The sequence below is a fragment of the Ahaetulla prasina genome, chromosome 3 (genome assembly GCF_028640845.1).
Source record: "Ahaetulla prasina isolate Xishuangbanna chromosome 3, ASM2864084v1, whole genome shotgun sequence".
Taxonomy (NCBI): Eukaryota; Metazoa; Chordata; class Lepidosauria; order Squamata; family Colubridae; genus Ahaetulla; species Ahaetulla prasina.
This window is the reverse complement of record NC_080541.1, coordinates 144,961,299-144,980,331: the sequence shown is the minus strand read 5'-3', so window position 1 is coordinate 144,980,331 and position 19,033 is coordinate 144,961,299. Positions and strand designations below refer to the sequence as shown.

Below are 19,033 nucleotides of genomic sequence, written 5' to 3'. Positions count from 1 at the left end.
TTCCTTATGTTGTCAGTGTTCAGGGTTCTGTTACTTCGGTCTATATCAGTAAATATCAGCCTTCCCAGATAGACCTGACAGGAAACAGCAACTAGATGAGCTAGTTCTACTTTATTGTAAGACTACCTTGACAGAATCTTGCAAGTTTTGAAAATGCAAGTCTTCTACTGTCTCCTTTTACAGCCTGATAAGCCAGGGAGGTTCCTTTCTTTCTCTGCCCTTTATGCAGCTGCAGATTCTAACCCCTCCTTATCTCATCATTCCCGGCAGAATCTCTCTCTTCCTCATCTCTCAAGGTCATCCCACATATCATTATGATAAAATAAGTTTTACTTATTCTTGTGGAATTTGTTTCCTGAGATGACCTACTTTGAAAGATTGACCAGCTGGTGGATTTCCCCCTCCCACTTCCTGCAGAGATCAGGACACTGTAGCTTCAGGCTTCCTTTCCGTTTTATAAAAAATGAGCAGCAGAATAGTGTTTTGGTGGTATGTAATCTTGGTGACTTGACAGTCCAGAATGTAAACTCATGCATACTTTATACCCATATGCTATATTAGTTAAATGCAGGGATGAAATCTACTTACCTTCCTTACCAGCTCAGAAGTGCATGTGCTGCGCGTGCGCCATAAGCACACAGACCTTCTGCACATGTGCAAAACCTTCTGCACATGCACAGAAGGTAAAAACACATTACTTCCAGGAAGTAATAACACCTGGGCAGCTTTGCTCCACCATTGCTACCAGATCACCAAACTACTGGCCATGATCGCTGCCGGATTGCACACTCCGGTCTGATCCGGGAGCATTTCACCCCTGGTTAAATGCCTTCCTGTCTACTAATGTTCAACTGGAAGATGCACTGATTGCCTCATGTGGCATTTTCTGTGTTGTTTGAGATTAGCCATTCTGATGTAATGGTTAAAGCATCAGACTAGAAACCAGTAGGTCATGAGTTCTAGTCCCATCTTAGGCAAGAAGTCAGCTGGATGACTGATGGAAAAGGAATGGCAGAATCCGGAGGCAGATTTAAAAGTGGGATCAGCCTAGAATTGCTTTGTAGCCACAGCTGAACTAAGTCCAGACCCCCTTGAATTCTGTGGATCCTTCTCTAACTCCAAGCAGATTCTAAGTGTTAGTTGAGAACATTCCTGTACATAGACTCTTTAGCGATAAAAAAGTTTAATTGGGCCTTCACTTATGGATCTAGTCTTTCATGACTAACAGTAACCTTGGATCAGTCACAGGAAAGAGACAATAGCAAACCACTTCTGAAATTTTGCCAAGAAAACACCAGGACTCAGCAATGACTTGGGAGTTAGTAAGCAGGGTGTTGTAGGAGATGAAGACTCACAGGACCTGCCCTCCCCCTTAAAAGTAGAGGAGGATTTTCATGAAAATAAATGACCCCTACTTGCACAACTGGAGAACAAAAGGAAAATCTAACATACCTGGCAATGAGTGCTTATGGAATTGACCCACAATCAGGAACTTAAAACACCCATTTACTAATGAGCTGCCAACTGCTATAATTTGTTTCAAGCCATCCAAGCTGCTACTGTTTCATCTCTTTTATTCTTTGTTTGGAATTATTTTTTTAGCTACCATGAAAAGAGGACAAGCAGTATTGGCTTCATTTTATTTTTCTGTGGAAATATAGACAAAGAATGGATTGGGGGGTGGGAAGAATCAGAATGGTAATTAATATTAGAATAGGATTTTTTATAATATAAACCACATCCAGTTTGTTTCTTTCCTCTTATGTGATACAGATAGTCCAACAATATTTGGGATTTGAATTTCCATCACTAACACAATGTCATGTGACCATATCACTTAACAGAAATTCCAACACTCTCCATTGCTTTCATTTGTAAGGATCCCAAATTGTTAAACAGGGACCTCACATGACTTTAGACTTCCTACTGGTTTCCCACAAACAAAGTCAATGGGAAGATGGCAGTTGCAAGTTGCAGTTCAAATAGACCAGATTAATCTCTCATATATATTAGATGTATTAGTCAACTTGATGGATATGGATATATATATAGATATCTATATCTATGTAGGTCTTTGGTTGTTCGGATTTTCTCCCGTGTAAAATTGGAAGTGTCTTGGCGACGTTTCGATGAAGTCTCATTCGTCATCTTCAGGTTTCAGCTTCGTGCTTCTGGGAGCAATGTGTGATCGCAGCTGTTTCTTCCTTTTTTGAAAAGAAAGAAACAGGAAGAAAACAGGAAAAAAGGAAGAAACAGCTGCGATCACACATTGCTCCCAGAAGCACGAAGCTGAAGCCTGAAGATGACGAATGAGACTTCGTCGAAACGTCGCCAAGACACTTCCAATTTTACACGGGAGAAAACCCGAACAACCAAAGACCTACATACAAACACCCATGAAAACCTCAGAAAACAAATCTATATCTATATATTTATATTTATATATAGATCAAATTGTCTAATACATATAATAATTTTATTTCAGTTATTACACATAATTCTATAATTTATAATTTTGTTTCATGTATCTATGATCTCAGTACAAACTTTCTGCAACTGTAGACATTGACACTAAATATACGTAAATATGTCAAACTAGGTCTATGTAAATAAGGCAAAAAAAAAACCCACCTTAATATAAATTGAAAAATAATCTGCTTCAATTTTATGATTTGAATTTATGTAGAAAATTCATTCCCCTCAACCATTCAGACTGGACAATCAGATCCAGTCCACAGTATTTCCACAACCATATTAGAAATATTTGAATACATATTGACATTTTTACTAGTGCAGGTGCACTTTTTGTACTTTTTAAACTTTGTCTTCCTTCTAGAAACCAAAATCTCTAGCTCTGTTTTTAATTTAGTAGTAAAACTGAAAAGGAATTTGAGAGAGTGTTTAATTTCTAAAAAGAGAATTGTCAAGGGATGGAGAACTGGACAATTGCCATCCTCTTCCATAAATTTTTCCTTTTCATATTTGGCTGTGCATGTGTGAGAGAGAAAAATAAATAATGTGGTGGTAAAGCAGCACTTAACTCACTGAAAAAAGAGAAGTTATTTTATTATATTGTTGGCAAAATAATTTTGCACTTGTAGGAGTCAACATGACACCTAGAAAAAACAGATTTTTCTCAGAATTATGCTAGTATGTTTGCTGACTAGTGGCCTAGTCTCAGGCCTAGAACATGTGTTCTGGAAAAGTAGAAGTTTAGCTTGTACTTGTTTGCAATTTATTAACATTGTTTGGGGCTTCATGGAATTTGAACATCCTAATATAAGCCACCGTATAGAAGAGAACATAAGTAGCTCAGGGTTGATTCAACTGTGGAGTTCTCTAAGCTCAGAGAACACCAAGGACTCTGTAAACTATCCTTTCTCCGGGTAGGTTAAATCTACCAATTCCTCATCTATATTTCCTGTTGTTTTCCTGCCCTTGCTTTATATTTTAGTTTGGTTAGAACCAGGGGCGGGTTTCAAAACCTGTCGCTACAGGTTTGCTCATGGGGGCACACATGCTCGGGTGTGACACTTCTATGCATGTGCAGAAGCGTCCAGGCGGGTGGGCGGAGCCTCTTGCCACCGCCACTACTGGTTCGCCCAATCCGATATCTAATAATAAAATAGATATTGAAAATTTTAATATAGTTTTATCAGTGGTTGTCAGACGACTTGACAGCCTCATTACCAAATTATAAAATAAAATAAAATGTATGTAATTAAAGAGCATTACTACTCCAGAGCCATTATCAACTGAAAGACAGCTGATTATCCTCTGAAGGCTGTCCCAGAAAGGTAAGGCTTCAAGATTTCTATTTCTGTCTTTAAAGAGTATAAGTTGATCTCTTTTTTTCCCATTTAGCTTTTTGTCATCCTGAACTTTTCATCCAAGGAGATGAGTATTCAGAAAAGCTTTGACCCTGTCAAAATAATTGCTGGGAGGTTATTTTGTGGACAGGTGGGTGGAAGAGTAGTTAAATATCACCCTGCCAGCTAATTTAGGAAAAGGTTAATGTATATTTCTCCGAACTTCCGATTTATATCAGGGCAGGAGTTTTTTGTTTTTTTTAATCTTCCATAAAATGACTCATGAATCAATTTTTTGGAATTTTTTTTATTCACACAATTGATACTCTTATGCTGGACAGGTCTGTAATACACAAAGCTAGCTAAAGGATTGAGGGGCTCCCAAGCAAGATGCCCTTCAGGGATCATGTCTATTTTGGGGAAATCCCCATCATTCTGAGCTTAATTTCACAAATTATAGCACTGGGGAAAATTTAAAATGGCAATTGATAGCTAATCACAATTGATGTGAAGGCCCTAGCGGTGATCAGAGATCAAGGTATTGATGCTAAGCCAATAACAAAGTATTCTGCTACAAAAAAAAATCTGCATTAATATATACAATAGCATTCCCTAATTAGTTTAATTTATAAAGTACATGGAACAAGAAAAAAAACAAGAAAGAAAATGAATTTAATATTACTCAAAATTAGCCTACAGCCCTAGTTATGTCCTGGAGCTGCCCAAATATTAATCAAGTCCAAGTTGCTCAGCAGCCGAACCAAACAAAGCAGTGGTGGGATTCAAATTTTTTTACTACCGGTTCTGTGGGCGTGGCTTGGCAGGCATGGCATGGCTTGGTGGGCGTGGCTTAGTGGGCGTGGCAGGGCAAAGATACTGTAAAATCTCAATTCCCTCCCCGCTCCAGGGGAAGGTTACTTGAAAATCCCCATTTCCTCCCGATCAACTGGGACTCAGAAGGCAGAGAATAGATGGGGGCGGGGCCAGTCAGAGGTGGAATTTACAGGTTCTCTGAACTACTCAAAATTTCCGCTACCAGTTCTCTAGAACTGGTCAGAACCTGCTGAATACCACCTCTGAAACAAAGCCATCTTCTACCACCTTCAGAATATATATATATATGTAATTCATTGTAGTCCTTTAAGTAAATCAGCAAAAGCTTAAATAAAAACAATCGAATGCAGTTATGTTAATCAAGTTTTTATTACAGCATTTTGATAAAATAAAATCTATTTCAAAGATCAGATCTAAGTGCCAAGTGTTTCAATGCAGTCGTGATTAACATGCTCTATTGGACTGTGCCTACTGAATTTTGGCAAGTTTCAACAGATCATGGCATTGGAGTTGATCCAAATGTTGTTCAGCATGGTTATTTTAGATTGCAGACATGGCTACTCGTAAGAACAGATTCTTCTATCCACATTCTTTGTCTCTTTGGTGATGTTTATTTCATTTCTGCTCCCTTCTTCCTCCCTTCCCCCACACTTAGAAAATAGGATAAGAAGAGGCTGACAGGTGATATATGTATTTGTAAATGGCAATCCATTTCAATTTCAGAACATATATGGTCAACTGTTCTCCTATTGGGTAGAGGGAGGGATTAGCAATATCTTAAATATCTTTCTCTAAGAAAAGTCTAGTCACTTACAATGGTTTTCTTCTGCTGATTCACATTGTTTTAAAATTCCAAACTGCAGACTGTTTAATTCCATAACACACACACACACACACACACACACACACACACATTTTACAGTTTTATTATGTGTCACATAACTAATATATTTTAGTATAGGTTTTTTTTTTCATACTACTTAGAATGTTGACATAGCTTAAATTAATGAGGCAAAGCAGAGTATTGAAATATAATTACGCATTGAAAACTACAGGAAAGCAGATTGTTGGAAAGTTTTGATCACATTACTTTTAATTATGCACTGTATTGATCTGACCTATTTGAACAGGATCCAGAGCTGGTGCGCAACATCTGTCGTTGGGTGAGACAAGCTGTTCAGATTCCTTTCTTTGCCAAGCTGACGCCAAATGTCACAAACATTGTGAACATTGCAAGGGCTGCCCAAGAAGGTAACAAATTCAGACATATCCGCATTTCATTCTTTCTTAAAATTTGCAGCTTGACAAATACAAAAGTAAAATGCTATTTTGAGAAGTAGAGAACGTAAGAAAACTTACCATTTCTTTTTTTCTCCCCCCCCCTCGTTTCCTGAGCATAAAAATTAATGTGGAAAACATGGGTGAAACTACAAGGTGAATCATACATTACCTTACTCCTTCATCTACTAATTATGCTTTTTCTTCCTTTCAGTTGTTAAAAAAAGAGTTTGGAAGTTTTGAGGAGGGTCTCCAGAAATCCTCAATGAGCTCAATTTGTGTACAGACCCCAGTGTCTCAATAGGGTCACTTCCTTTATATTTGCCCTGGTCAATCACTGTTACTCCTTAGCGTAGCAATAGCATTTTAGGTTTATATACCACCCCATAGGGCTTTACAGCCCTCTCTGGGCAATTTACAACCTAAGCATTATTTGCTTATTGCTCCCAACAATTTTACTGATCTCAGAAGGATGGAAGACTGAGTCAATCTTGAGCCCAGTCGGGATCGAACTCTGGGCTCTGATGTGGGCAGAGTTGGCCTGCAATATTGCATTCTAGCCACTGAACCTCCAGAGCTCCTTATTTGCCCCAGAGTGTATATTGGCAAGCAAATAAATGGTCTGGATAGCTTGGTCTTCCTTGCTCCTTTTGTAGGCTCAGTATGTGGGCAGATAACCCTAATGTATTCAGAGACTTATGATCTGTAAGGTGAGATATGGATCTTGCAAAGTACCACTTGCCCTTTTTATCATTGCAGCTGCTCTTATTTATAATGCTTTAATTTAATTTCTTAGTTGCTGCTGCCGCCTATTGCAGGAGACTCTGGGTGGCGTATTGCCCTCAAAGCAGTAAAAATTATTAAAACAATTAAAACTTTCATAAACAGGCAACTTGGATTAAAACCATTAGAACAATAAACCATACAACAGAACAACAGGGGCTCCACCTATACATAACAACCACAATTAACCCCAAACCTGGAAACAGAATTAGGTCTTAAAGGCTTTGCAAGATCCCAGGAGAATTGGTACCATCTGAATCTTTGGGGAAATACTGTTCCAGAGGACAAGGGGCCATGTTAGAGAAAGCACAATTTTCAGTCCCACAAGATGGCAACATTGAATTGTTCTTAAACTGTTCCATGGAACTCTAGGGCTTCATAAGAACTTGATGGAACTAAAGGATATGTGAGATTAAGATTTATTATGGTTTGTCACACAGCCAGATGTTCAGATTAAATTTGGCATTTTTGTCCTCCTATCAAGGCCTTCCCAAGGACCTAGGATAGGCATATAGAGATATTTAGTGGTATTACAAATATCATTGCAGGATGTAAGCTGTTCCAAGCAAAGCTGTCTTTTGCAATTGACTGGTGGCGATTCTGTCAATGCCGATAGTGTTTAAGTGATGCTTCAATTGTTTTGGGATTGCTTCCAAGGCGCCTATTACTATAGGTTCTTTGCTTTGTTTTGCCACAGTCATTCTGTTTCTATTTGCAGGTTTCTGTATTTTGTTATCTTCTCCAATTCTTCCTCTTGGAAGAAAAGCTGAAAAACCTTCTGTAAGTGTGGAATATGGTCGATACACTTCCCTATTTCTTACCTTCATGAAAACACCAAATATATGATTGGCCCATTTTTACATGCAGTCAGTTTTCAATATTTTAGATATATGTCTCCTCAAAATCTATTATTTCATATTTCATGTATTGCTTTGTCCCTATGTAGACCTAAGTAAAACTTCCTTATGTGAATCACCAACTTAAAAAGCTGTCTAAAAATTGGATAACCCTGACAGTTTCATCCGTGTTCACCAATATTTATTTCAGAAGTGAACCTTGTTAAAATTCTCTACTCCATTGGATTATCACAATCAACCTGCTCTGAGGATCTCTTTCTGTTTCATTGAATTGTTATCTGTCTCACCCTGACCCTGATTAGAGAAGAGACAACATAAAGGCTTTAAGTGGGAGATATTGATACAAAACTGAAAACAAGGCATAGCAAAGGAAGAGTGAGAAGGGGGTAGATCTGAAAACAGAATCCATTATGTTTAGTTGGGAGGAGGAAAAGTTGACAAGGAGGTTGATAGGAAGGAGGAGAGAAGAGGACCAGAAGAAAAACAAAGTAAGGGATAAGAGACCCAGCTCCTTGTGGACTGACAGGGGAGTATGAGAATATACTCTATGAAGCAAGGTCAATTAGGAGAAATATGGTCTACAACATAAGGGTAGAGTGGATAAGAATAGGACCTCCTCGCACTGTTTGTTTGTTGGTTTAATTTATACTACACATTACACCAATACTGTTAGACTTAACTGCTTGCAAGGGATTAAAAAATGCTTGGGCTCTAAGAAAAAATTGGAGAACATTTGCCAGCTCTTCACTGTCCCAATTAGGGCCTGGTATTCACACATCTGTAGAAAAGAGAATCTACAGCAAGTTGATTGAAAATAGAGATGACGCCTCTAGCATTTTTAAAAATTAACAACCATTAATTTAAATTACTGATTTTAACAGCCAACAATAATATTTTGTGTGTGATCTTTCTTAGAAGCTGCAGGTAAAGTTTCCTTGATTAATCATTAGGGTCATTTGTAGGGGGAAAGAAGTGTTGCATCAATCTGTCTGTCTTCACCTTGTCAACTATAAAAATTCTCCAGGCCGCTTCATTCATTACATATACTGTAAGAACATGTGATTATTAGCACTTACAGCTAATCCTGGCCCTGTGAAAAATGTACATCAGGATTTACATTGAAGGTTTCAAATTCTCTGCGAATGTTGAAAATCATATTAACACCATGATGATGATACTTTTTTTTTTAATAGCTAGAAAGCTTCGTCATCTAATTAGTACTACCGTGTAACTATTTCTGTAACTTGCTGTGTTCACATGCTTACTAAATTTGTTGTAGGTGATGCAGATGGTGTTACAGCCACCAATACTGTGTCAGGCTTGATGGGACTGAAGGCAGATGGCTTGCCTTGGCCTTCTGTAGGGCACAGCAAAAAGACCACCTACGGCGGAGTATCAGGTAGGTATTGTTCCTTGTTAAAAGTCCCTTCTTTGAGGCCTGGGAACCAGCAAGAGATACTATTAATATGACTGGAATATTGTGCCTGTTGTATTTGTAGGTTTGTTGCTGCTCAGTGTTTGCTAATAATCGTGACAGATGGAACAGATTGACTGTGAGCGCTCATGGGCTGCCCTTTCCTGAATGGTGAAACCCTGCAACCCAATTTTACTGATAGGGTCAATCCTGAGTAATGGAGGAAGTTGCTTTTTTCTTACGGCCCACATTTTTCCTGGGATTTTTCATTCTGTCACAGTTGTCAGGGCGCATGTTAGACAGGGGCTAATCAGAGGGCACTGGGAGAAGACAAACATAAACATTCCCACATGGGTAGTTTGGTGGGATTTTTAATCGGGTGCAGTCCCGACTGTAATCTGCCTTCTTAACACATTTTCATAAACACACTTCCTCAGCTACATCCCCCAAACTTCACTGATCTGATTTTTCCCATTTTTCTCCCTTTGTGATACATACGCCAAACTGATCCATAGAGTGGATTCCAGCATAGAGTGTTATTTTAAGTCTTCTGGTGGGGGGAGGGGGCGAGTTGGTAGACAATAACACAGAGCTTTATTTTCACTGATGGATTAATCTGTTTGACCCCATGGCCTCAGCTGCTGTGACACCATGAACCTGGGCCTGCAGAGACAATGCCCGGAGCTTCTGGACTGTAGTGGTATGGAGATTAGTCTCCTTGGAGATATAAACAGTGGTAAATATTCATAGCATAATGGTATCCTGCTGTTTGAGCAAAATGCAGCTGAATCAGGCCAAATATACGTAGTGGAAGCCAGACAGACAAAAGAAAACAACCTGCTTTCAAGCAGTTCTATTATTCAGATAAACACTTTCTATTTTAAAAGGAGCATTTAAAATAAATACTTAAAGTACATAAAGGCAGACCTTGGGTTACTTAAACCAGTTCCTCTCCCACCCCTGTGGGGTGTTAGGTATGGTGGGGGAGGCTAGCAGAGATGCAGAAAGACTGACAGGGAAGGCAGAGAGAATGCACTTGCATACTCTGGGGGTTTAAGTACTTCCTGCGTTTTATTATCCCATTTCAATTTTTTTCCAGGCTGCCATGTTGACAGCAAAAGAATAAAAGAGGTCACCAAGGGTGCTGAGCATTAAAAATTAATAAAAGAACTATTGCAGTAGTATTTTATAGAAGTAACGTGATTTAGTGCTGTGTGGTTTTTCTCCACTTTCATTCATTTCAAACTGCCATTTCTGAATATTCCTTTATCGCTTGGCCGTCCAATAAAACTATAAAATTGCTGCATTATGAAAAGCATGTCCTCAGTGCCACAAATTTAAAGCATGTTTATAGTGCCGATTATAGTGGCACCTGAACCCTTTACCCTTTTCCATGCCTGTCCCTATTTCCATAGTAAAGCTCTATTTTCATGGTTGAAAATTCATTTCATTTACAGTATTTACAGGGGAGATATATATGCTTGCCATTTGAAAAGTCCCAGTCTGTGAGAAGTAAGGGAGATTTCTCCTCCAAAATTCAGAGTAATGGCATTTTCGCAATGTAGTTTTAAGATTTTAGCATTCGTACTATTAAATGATGTTTGGTTGGGGGGATAAAATTAACAAAGCTAGTATCTAGCCAAATCACTATAAAGCACCATTGGTTTCAGTGAGAGATAGCTCACCTGATAAATAATTCTCAACTCAGCTCTAAAAATTGGTGGATTTAGGAAACTAAATGAATGAATATCTATGGAGATTCTCACTCATCCAGGTCCCAAAGGTGCTTTTTCAAGAGGCAACTGGACTTTCTGGTTTTTCTTTGAAGACATTTCGCTTCTCATCCAAGAAGCTTCTTCAGCTCTAATTGGATTGAAATCTTTCCATTCCCCACCATCCAGTCAGAGCTGAAGAAGCTTCTTGGATGAGAAACGAAACATCTTCAATGAAAAACCAGAAAGTCCAGTTGCCTCCTGAAAAAGCATCTTTGGGATAAATGAATGAATCGAATTCCTAATATTTCAAAAGCATGCACAGTTGGAATAGTGGTAAAACAATTTCAATGAGAAAGGCATATGCTGTTTCTCTGTTTGCTTTTTAAAGAGTGTGCTGGGATGTCAGGGAGAGGTGAAAGTCCCAAGGGTTTCCAAAGTTATTGTCAACCCCCTGGCTGTTTGGGATAAACCTGTCACTCATGTTATATAAACATAATTGAGTGGTTTAAGGGAACTTCAGTCCTTTCTCTCCGCTTCCATATAGAGACCAAAACCTACAAGATAAAATAAAGGTGAAAAGAAGTTTTATTCCACCAGACATTGCTGACCTTAGAGGGCACTGCTCATCTCCATTTCAAGGCCATTGAGCCAGCGCTGTCCAAAGACATTTTCGCAGTCATGGGGGCCAGCATGATGTCACATAATGTTGTTACCTTCCCACCGTAATGGTATCTATTTTCCTACTTGCATTTGCATGCTTTTGAACTTTTAGGTTGGCAGGAGCTCACCCCATCACATGACGTTTGGCTCTCAAACCTTGGCTGCTGGCTTTCCAGGTGCCCACTTAGAAGGGCCACCCAAAAAAAGTGAACCTCTTTAGGAATTTTCATTTTTCCCGTAGGGACTGGCAATACTTCTAATACGATCTCTCCAAGATTTGAATGGATTATCCACAATTCTGCCAAAATTCCAAATTAAAAAGAAAAAGAAACACCAGAAAAGCTAAAACTTAAATTAAGCAGAGGTTGGTAAAGGATGTTAAAAAAAAACATGATGATAGTTTGGCAGCCCGTGGGCTGCATAAGTCATTCGCAGGGCATGCCCATCCCAGCTCTGCAAAAGCAAAAAACATCACAATACATCACAATCCGGCCGCTGACACCCATTGAGTTTGACACCCATGGTCTGTCCTATTGCTCAAGCATTATAATGCAAAATTCTGGACAATGGGTGAATCCCAGTGCAATATTAGGCTGCAACTATAGAAATACAGTTTCTAAATCATGTTAACTGTTTCACTTCACATAAATAGCTTGGCCGAATTGTGGCCTGTTCAATGTCTCCCATTGACCTAATTTACTTAGGCAATCATTTATTAGCAATCTTACTTCCTTTTCCATAGGAAAGTATGGATGACATCACCTGTATCCCCAAGATACTGAACTTGCTTCCTTAATCTTCAGAACATGTGGTGATGTTCTTAGTTGTTCTTTGCAATATACCATACTTTTTGGAGTATAACATACACTTCCCCCCAAAAAAAGTGGGTGAAAATTGTGGTGCATCTAATACACTGAATGTTGCCGAATCCTCGCCCTTACGTGCTGGCCATTTTCAGCCTCTGCATGTCACATTTTTGGCTTCCGCACGCTCCATTTTAGACCTGTTCCGCCTATTGCCATCTCTGCATGTCGCATTTTCGGGCTCCACGCATCAGATTTTTGGTCTCTACATGCCCAGTTTTTTGGCCTCTGTGCATCACATTTTTGGCCGGTTCCAGGCAGTAGGGATCGCCGCCACCACCGATCTCTGCCGCCTGGAACCAGCCGAAAATGCGATGTGCGGAGACCAAAAACAGGGCGTGCGGAAGCCAAAAACGCGATGTGCGGAGGTGGCAATAGATGGCGATGGTTTCTGACAAGCCCCACAGCGTGGAACAGCTGATTGGCAGTATTCCAGGAGGCCGATCCAACTGTCAATCAGCTGTTCATGCTAAATCAGGCTGCGGTGCTGAAGCTGATCAGGCTGTATGTTGTTTGCTGCAAGGGCGCTATCCAGATGAATACCTATGGATGCTGGTAGGCAGAGACAGAATTATATTTTCTTATTTTCCTTCCCAAAAAGTAATGTGTGTCTTATACTGCAGAGTGTCTTATACTTCGAAAAATATGGTAGTTTCTTCTCAGAGTGGTTAGCATGAAGCAATCATGGTCAGTAAATGCAGGTGTTATTCAGCCACATCTTTCCGCCTTGCAAAAGACATATAATTCATGAGCAGTTCAATCAGAATGTTGGGGCAGTGTCTCTTAAGGATTCTTCTTAGTCTTCTTGCAGAACACAAGCAACCTATCTGCTCAAAACCTGTTTCTTCTGTGGAAGTTGGGTATTCGATTTTTAGTTCCAAAGGTACAGATTATATTTCAGAACTCTTTCATCTGGTTATTTCTTTTGTCTACTGGACTTACTCCTTTGTTTTATTGTACTGTATTCATATATAGATTTTTTCTCCCTCTTTCAATTTCTGTCCTTTGTTTGATTTTGGGGAGGTATATTCATTCAGCTGCAGCGTGGCTCTCTCCTATTTCTGTGTTTTGACTTTTTCATTAAGGACTACTGCAAGCTTAAACTTGATGTAGATACATGGCAGGAATCCAAATATATCACAAACAGTAAAATCCATTTTTACAAATCCTGTCTATTCATTTTCACCATCTCTTTCTTAAGCTATTACCAACAAAAATAATCCATTTTTCAGACTCTCAGGTTACCTGAATTCCTATTGTCCACATTCATAGGAAAAAATTGTTAAGAACTTCTCCCTGAACAACTCTACCAATTTTTATTAGTTCACCCACTTTGCTAATTTTGTAAAAACTGACTGCTTTATATTCCATATAATCTATTCAATAGTCTCTGCTTCCTCAATAGATAGCAGTATCGAAACCCCCATAATGGGAACTGGGAGCTCTTAAAACAGACAATAGAAATCAGCAACTATTCAGAATATGGCCTACTCAACCACATAGCTATAACACATACAACACTTTTTGTTGCCTTCAAGTCAATGTTTGTTTGTTGCCTTCAAGCGACTGCCTGGACTAGGAATTCTCTTGGCAAGATTTCAGAAGTGTTTTGCCATTGCGTGCTTCCCAGGGCTGAGAGAGATTGACTGGCCCAAGGTGCCCCAGCTGGCTTTGTTCCTAAGGTAGGAGTAGATCTCGCAGTGTCCTGGTTCCAGTGGTGGGTTTCAAAATTTTTTACTACCCGTTTTGTGGGTATGGCTTAGTGGGTATCGCATGGCTTGGTGGGCGTGGCAGGAAAAGGACACTGTAAAATCTCCATTCCCTCCCCAGTCCAGGGGAAAGTTACTGCAAAATCCCCATTTCTTCCCAATCAGCTGGGACCTGGGAGGCAGAGAATAGATGGGGGTGGGGCCAGTCAGAATTTTTATTACTGGTTCTCCGAACTACTCAAAATTTCCGCTACCGGTTCTCCAGAACTGGTCAGAACCTACTGAAACCCACCTCTGCCTGGTTCCTAACCTGAGGTCTTAAACATTGCACTAAACTGGCTCTCGGTGTTTCTAATGACTCCTCAGCATCAAAGTTGCAGGATCAATAGATCAGTTTTCTGAAAAAGCTGGCATAAGTTACCTCTCCAGTTATTTCTGATCAATAGAGGACTGAAGTATTGCTATATGATTTTCAAAACCTGGCAAAAGCTCATGAGTTCAGAAAATATTTTAAAAAGGTAGATGTGCTACGTACACATGTGCTCTTCCTTCAATATTATTCCGTCGCCAAAGAGTTTCAGAAGTGCATGTTTCATCATATTTGGTTGTATATGTGAATGGATTTAAAATAAGCATCAATTAAAATTGCCTCCTATTTTTCCCTAAGAATATCACTTTTTTTTTTAAGATTTCCATTTAGAAGGATTTATAGCTCAGACTGTCTCACTGCAGTTCTTTCTATGTTATGCAATTGTAACTACAAATTGTTCTATATTTGGGGAGCCTGCTGTTTGCATTCTACTATGCTATTTTTTGTATTACTGAAATAAATTATTCTAATAGGATTAGTTCTAAATTATAGATTTGTAAAAATAATATAGTGTGTATCACCGGGGAAGGGGGTAATAGAAAAACCTGTATTCCAGAATCAAATGACAGTTAAGTAATATCATTAAATAATTAAAATATTATTCTGGTTTATTTGTCCTATATTATGGCTTAAAAGTCCTATTTTATAATAGGATCATAGATCTCATTCCTCAGAGCATAGATGATAAGATTATTATTTTATTTCTAAAAGCTTTGGTGGAAATCAGAGCTTTATTCATATTATTTAACATAAAGTTTATTTTTAATTCATTACATGATACACAGACAATATGAGTTCCCCATGTTGGTATATTGAGAGCAAGATCTATGAAACATCAAAGGATATATGTTTCAGTGTGGGGGATAAAACTCATTCTAAAAAATTCAATCCATCCAGAGTTGCGTTGGTTCCCCCACTGATCTTTCAACTCTGTAAAAATGCAGATTCCCTTAGTGACTGTGTGACTGATTTAGCAACTGTTCAAGTTACAACGGCACCGGAAAAAGGGACTTATGACTGTTTTTCACACTTAATGACCGTTGCAGCATCCCCATGGTCAGGCGATCCAAATTCGGATGCTTGGCAACTGGCTCTTACTTATGACGGCCTCAGTGTCCCAGAGTCACGTGATCCCCTTTTGCGACCTGACCAACGAACTCCACAGGGAAGCCAGATTCACATAACGACCATGTGACTTACTTAAGAACTGCAACTATTTACTTGACAACAGTGGGTGAAAGCTCACTGAACAGCTGTCTCACTTTGCAACGGAGAGTCGAGGCTCAATGGTGAACACACAGTAAGTCGAGGGGTACCTTTACCCTTCCCTTACTTGTGTTTCAATCACTGGTAATCCCAAAACTCACTTTAATAACGCTCTTGCTTAGCAACCAAAATTTTGGGCTCAATTGTTGTCGTAAGTTGAGGACTGTCTCTGCCTTCTTCTGCATGGCAGCCTTGCCTAGTAAACTCCCTCCCTTTTCTGGGAATTTCATCCATCCATATCTCATTCACTTTCCCTTCCTTCTTTCTCCCTTCCTTCTTTCCCTCTTTCTTTCTTTCTCTCCCCCTTTCTTTCCTTTCTTTCTTTCCCTTACTTTCTTCCTCCCTTTCCTCCCTCCCTCCCTTTCTTTTCTTTACCCACCTGAAACAAAAACTCCTTTGGATGAAGCTGGCTACCCTCCCTCTTCGCTCTTCTCTTCCCATTTGTTTGTTATCAAGGAGGCATAATCAGGTACAGGGGAGCTTCCACCCATCCACCCTGGCTGCCACATACCCCCACCCCACTCTTCGCTTCTTGTATCAGGGAGGCGCGATCAGGTACAGAGGAGCTTCCAATCCTTCCCCTTCTGCATGGGGGCTTCTGGCTGCCAGCAGTTTGGCTGGCGGCGAAGTGTCGGAGGGGCCCCTAAAAGCTGGGGTCAAACAGTAAGTCGTCCAATGGGCTGCACCGCAGCATCTGAGATGGAGAGTCTGGGGCCCATTGGCCGGGACGAACACCTAGGGCCATGTCAGCCAAGGAGAAACGTTAGGAGTGAATGACTGGAGGTGGAACCCTGGTGGCCAAGCACATGTGGCCAATAGTACAAGGCAAACAGTCCTAAACCCCCTGAAAAATATGTACTTTCTTCCTTTTGGAAGCATAGATAGGGTAGTTTTTATAGTTTACCCAAACGATTTATATTTCAAGCTCTGTCAGAGCTAAGAGCTATTTAGTCTGGGCAAGGTGTCCATGATGCTTAAACATTGTCCAAACTAAACAGAACTTCATTTTAATTTTGCATCAGCAACTTGTATTTCACTTATTCTGTGATGTCACTTTGTTTGCTATTCTACCGAGTATGAACAAGATGCCTCCTTCATGTAGCCTACATTAGCAAAACATGACTTAGTCATGAAAACATTGGCTGAACATTTCCATTCACATGCATGGGTGCCCACACATAGACTGTATTGATTATTTGGAAAACATTTAATGAAAGATTATTTTAAAAGTCCATCGATCTAGAGTGGACACACATGAATACTTAGAGACATTTTGAATTTTGACATCTAAGTTGCTAATGTATTAGACCTGGAGATTTGAGATTATTTTTTCTTCCACTTAGTATGTTGGTCTTTCAAATAACTTCAAATAACTTCTAGAAGGGTATTTTTGTTTGTTTGTTTGGTAGGTAAACTCTTCTGTAATTAAATTTAACTCATTTGGGTTTTTAATTGTTAAAATGGTTTATGTACCACCTCTTCCCAAGAGATTGGGTAGTTTACACCCATGTAAACACAATGAAAACAATCAATAATCAATAAAATTCATATTCCTGATTTAAAGATTTCCATACATAGCTGTTGTGTAGAATTCAGCCTGGCAAGGAGGAGAGATGAAGCAGGAGCTATCCTGGATTCACTGAGCAACCCAAAAAAACCTAGGACTGACCACATCCTCGAGTTAGTATAGTATAGTCTTTATTGTCATTGTACATCATTTATACAATGAAATTGGTTACATGAAACCTTATCTAATTGTCCCCAAGATAAGGTCCCAGTCTGGGGAGATTTATGTATTTTAGGCAGAACCAATAGTGGGTTTCAATTTTCTTCACTACCAGTTCCCTATTAGGAATGCATGCTTCTGTGCATGCACAGAGCATTTTTGATAATGTCCAGGCAGGTGGGTTGAGCCTCCCGCCACCGCTACCATATCTCAAGTAATTGTGTTCTCTTTGCTGACGATGTCAAACTATTTAACACCACTGATAATACATCTATCATTCAAAAAGACCTTGATCATCTAACCGCTTGGTCTAAAACTTGGCAACTCCAAATCTCAACCAGCAAATGCTCAGTCTTACATATAGGGAAAAAGAACCCAAACACTAAGTACATACTAGATGGACATTACCTTACAGATGACCCCATTCCCGTTAAAGACCTTGGAGTTTTCATGTCAAATGATCTAAGTGCCAAAGCCCACTGCAACTACATAGCAAAAAAAGCTCTAAGAGTTGTAAACCTAATCTTGCGTAGCTTCTTTTCCAAAAACACTACACTACTAACCAGAGCATATAAAACATTTGCTAGACCAATTCTAGAATACAGCTCACCTGTTTGGAACCCTCACCACATCTCTGACATCAATACAATTGAACGTGTCCAGAAATATTTTACAAGAAGAGTTCTCCATTCCTCTGTAAACAACAAAATACCTTATCCCACTAGACTTGAAATCCTGGGCTTGGAAAACTTGGAACTCCGTCGCCTTCGACAAGACCTAAGTTTAACTCACAGAATCATCTATTGTAATGTCCTTCCTGTCAAAGACTACTTCAGCTTTAATTGCAATAATACAAGAGCAACCAATAGATTTAAACTTAATATCAACTGCTTTAATCTAGATTGCAGAAAATATGACTTCTGTAACAGAATCATCAATGCTTGGAATACTTTACTTGACTCTGTGGTCTCTTCTCATAATCCTAAAAGCTTTAACCAAAAACTTTCTACTATTGACCTCACCCCATTCCTAAGAGGACCATAAGAGGCATGCATAAGCGCACAAACGTGCCTACCGTTCCTGTCTTATTGTTTTTCTTTTCTTCTATACCTTTATATACTATATAACCTTTCTGTGTGATAGTTACATATATTGTTGTGACAAAATAAATAAATAAATAAAATAAATACCAGTTCGCCCGAATCGGGGTGAACCAATAGCAACTCACCACTGGACAGAACATAATAAAGTAGTTAGCTTGAACATTGCAGTTATGAGTGTGGTTGCACCTGACGATAAAGACAACATATAAATCCAGAACCCAATCCAGGGAGCCCAGCATTCTTAATTCCCAAAGATTTAGCAGAATAAAATTATTTTAGCTACCTTCCTAAAAATCTGTAAGGAGCTAATCCAACCTTGTGGGAGAAATGATTCCTAAACAACGGGGCTTCCACAAAAAACTGTCGCCAGGCTCCCATCTTTTAAATCTCAAACAGCAGCCCCTAAAACAAGAAACAGGATAAACAAATTCTGCTTGAAGGAGGTGGCCCCAAATATAACTGGAAGCCAAGCCATTGTCATAAGGCCTGCAGGAGTGCATGGCCAGGTACCGGCACCTGGAGGCTCAGTGGGCTGAGATGGTCAGCCAGTTCCAGGCCAGGAGGCAGTCCCACTGGAAAAAGGGCTCCGGTTCTTCGCCACCAGTGGTGCTTCCCTCCAGCCTTTGCCCAAAGCCCTACACCAGGA

General features: G+C 39.5%; 1 protein-coding gene across 2 annotated transcripts in view; it reads left to right on the top strand.

The window, feature by feature from the left end:
* DPYD (dihydropyrimidine dehydrogenase) overlaps nucleotides 1–19,033 on the top strand; it is a 684,632-nt gene that overhangs the window by 546,213 nt on the left and 119,386 nt on the right. For both annotated transcript variants that reach the window (XM_058176033.1, XM_058176032.1), the window contains 2 exons: nucleotides 5,774–5,894; nucleotides 8,841–8,960. In XM_058176033.1, coding sequence (XP_058032016.1) covers nucleotides 5,774–5,894; nucleotides 8,841–8,960 — 241 coding nt within the window. The remainder of the gene's footprint in view (nucleotides 1–5,773; nucleotides 5,895–8,840; nucleotides 8,961–19,033) is intronic.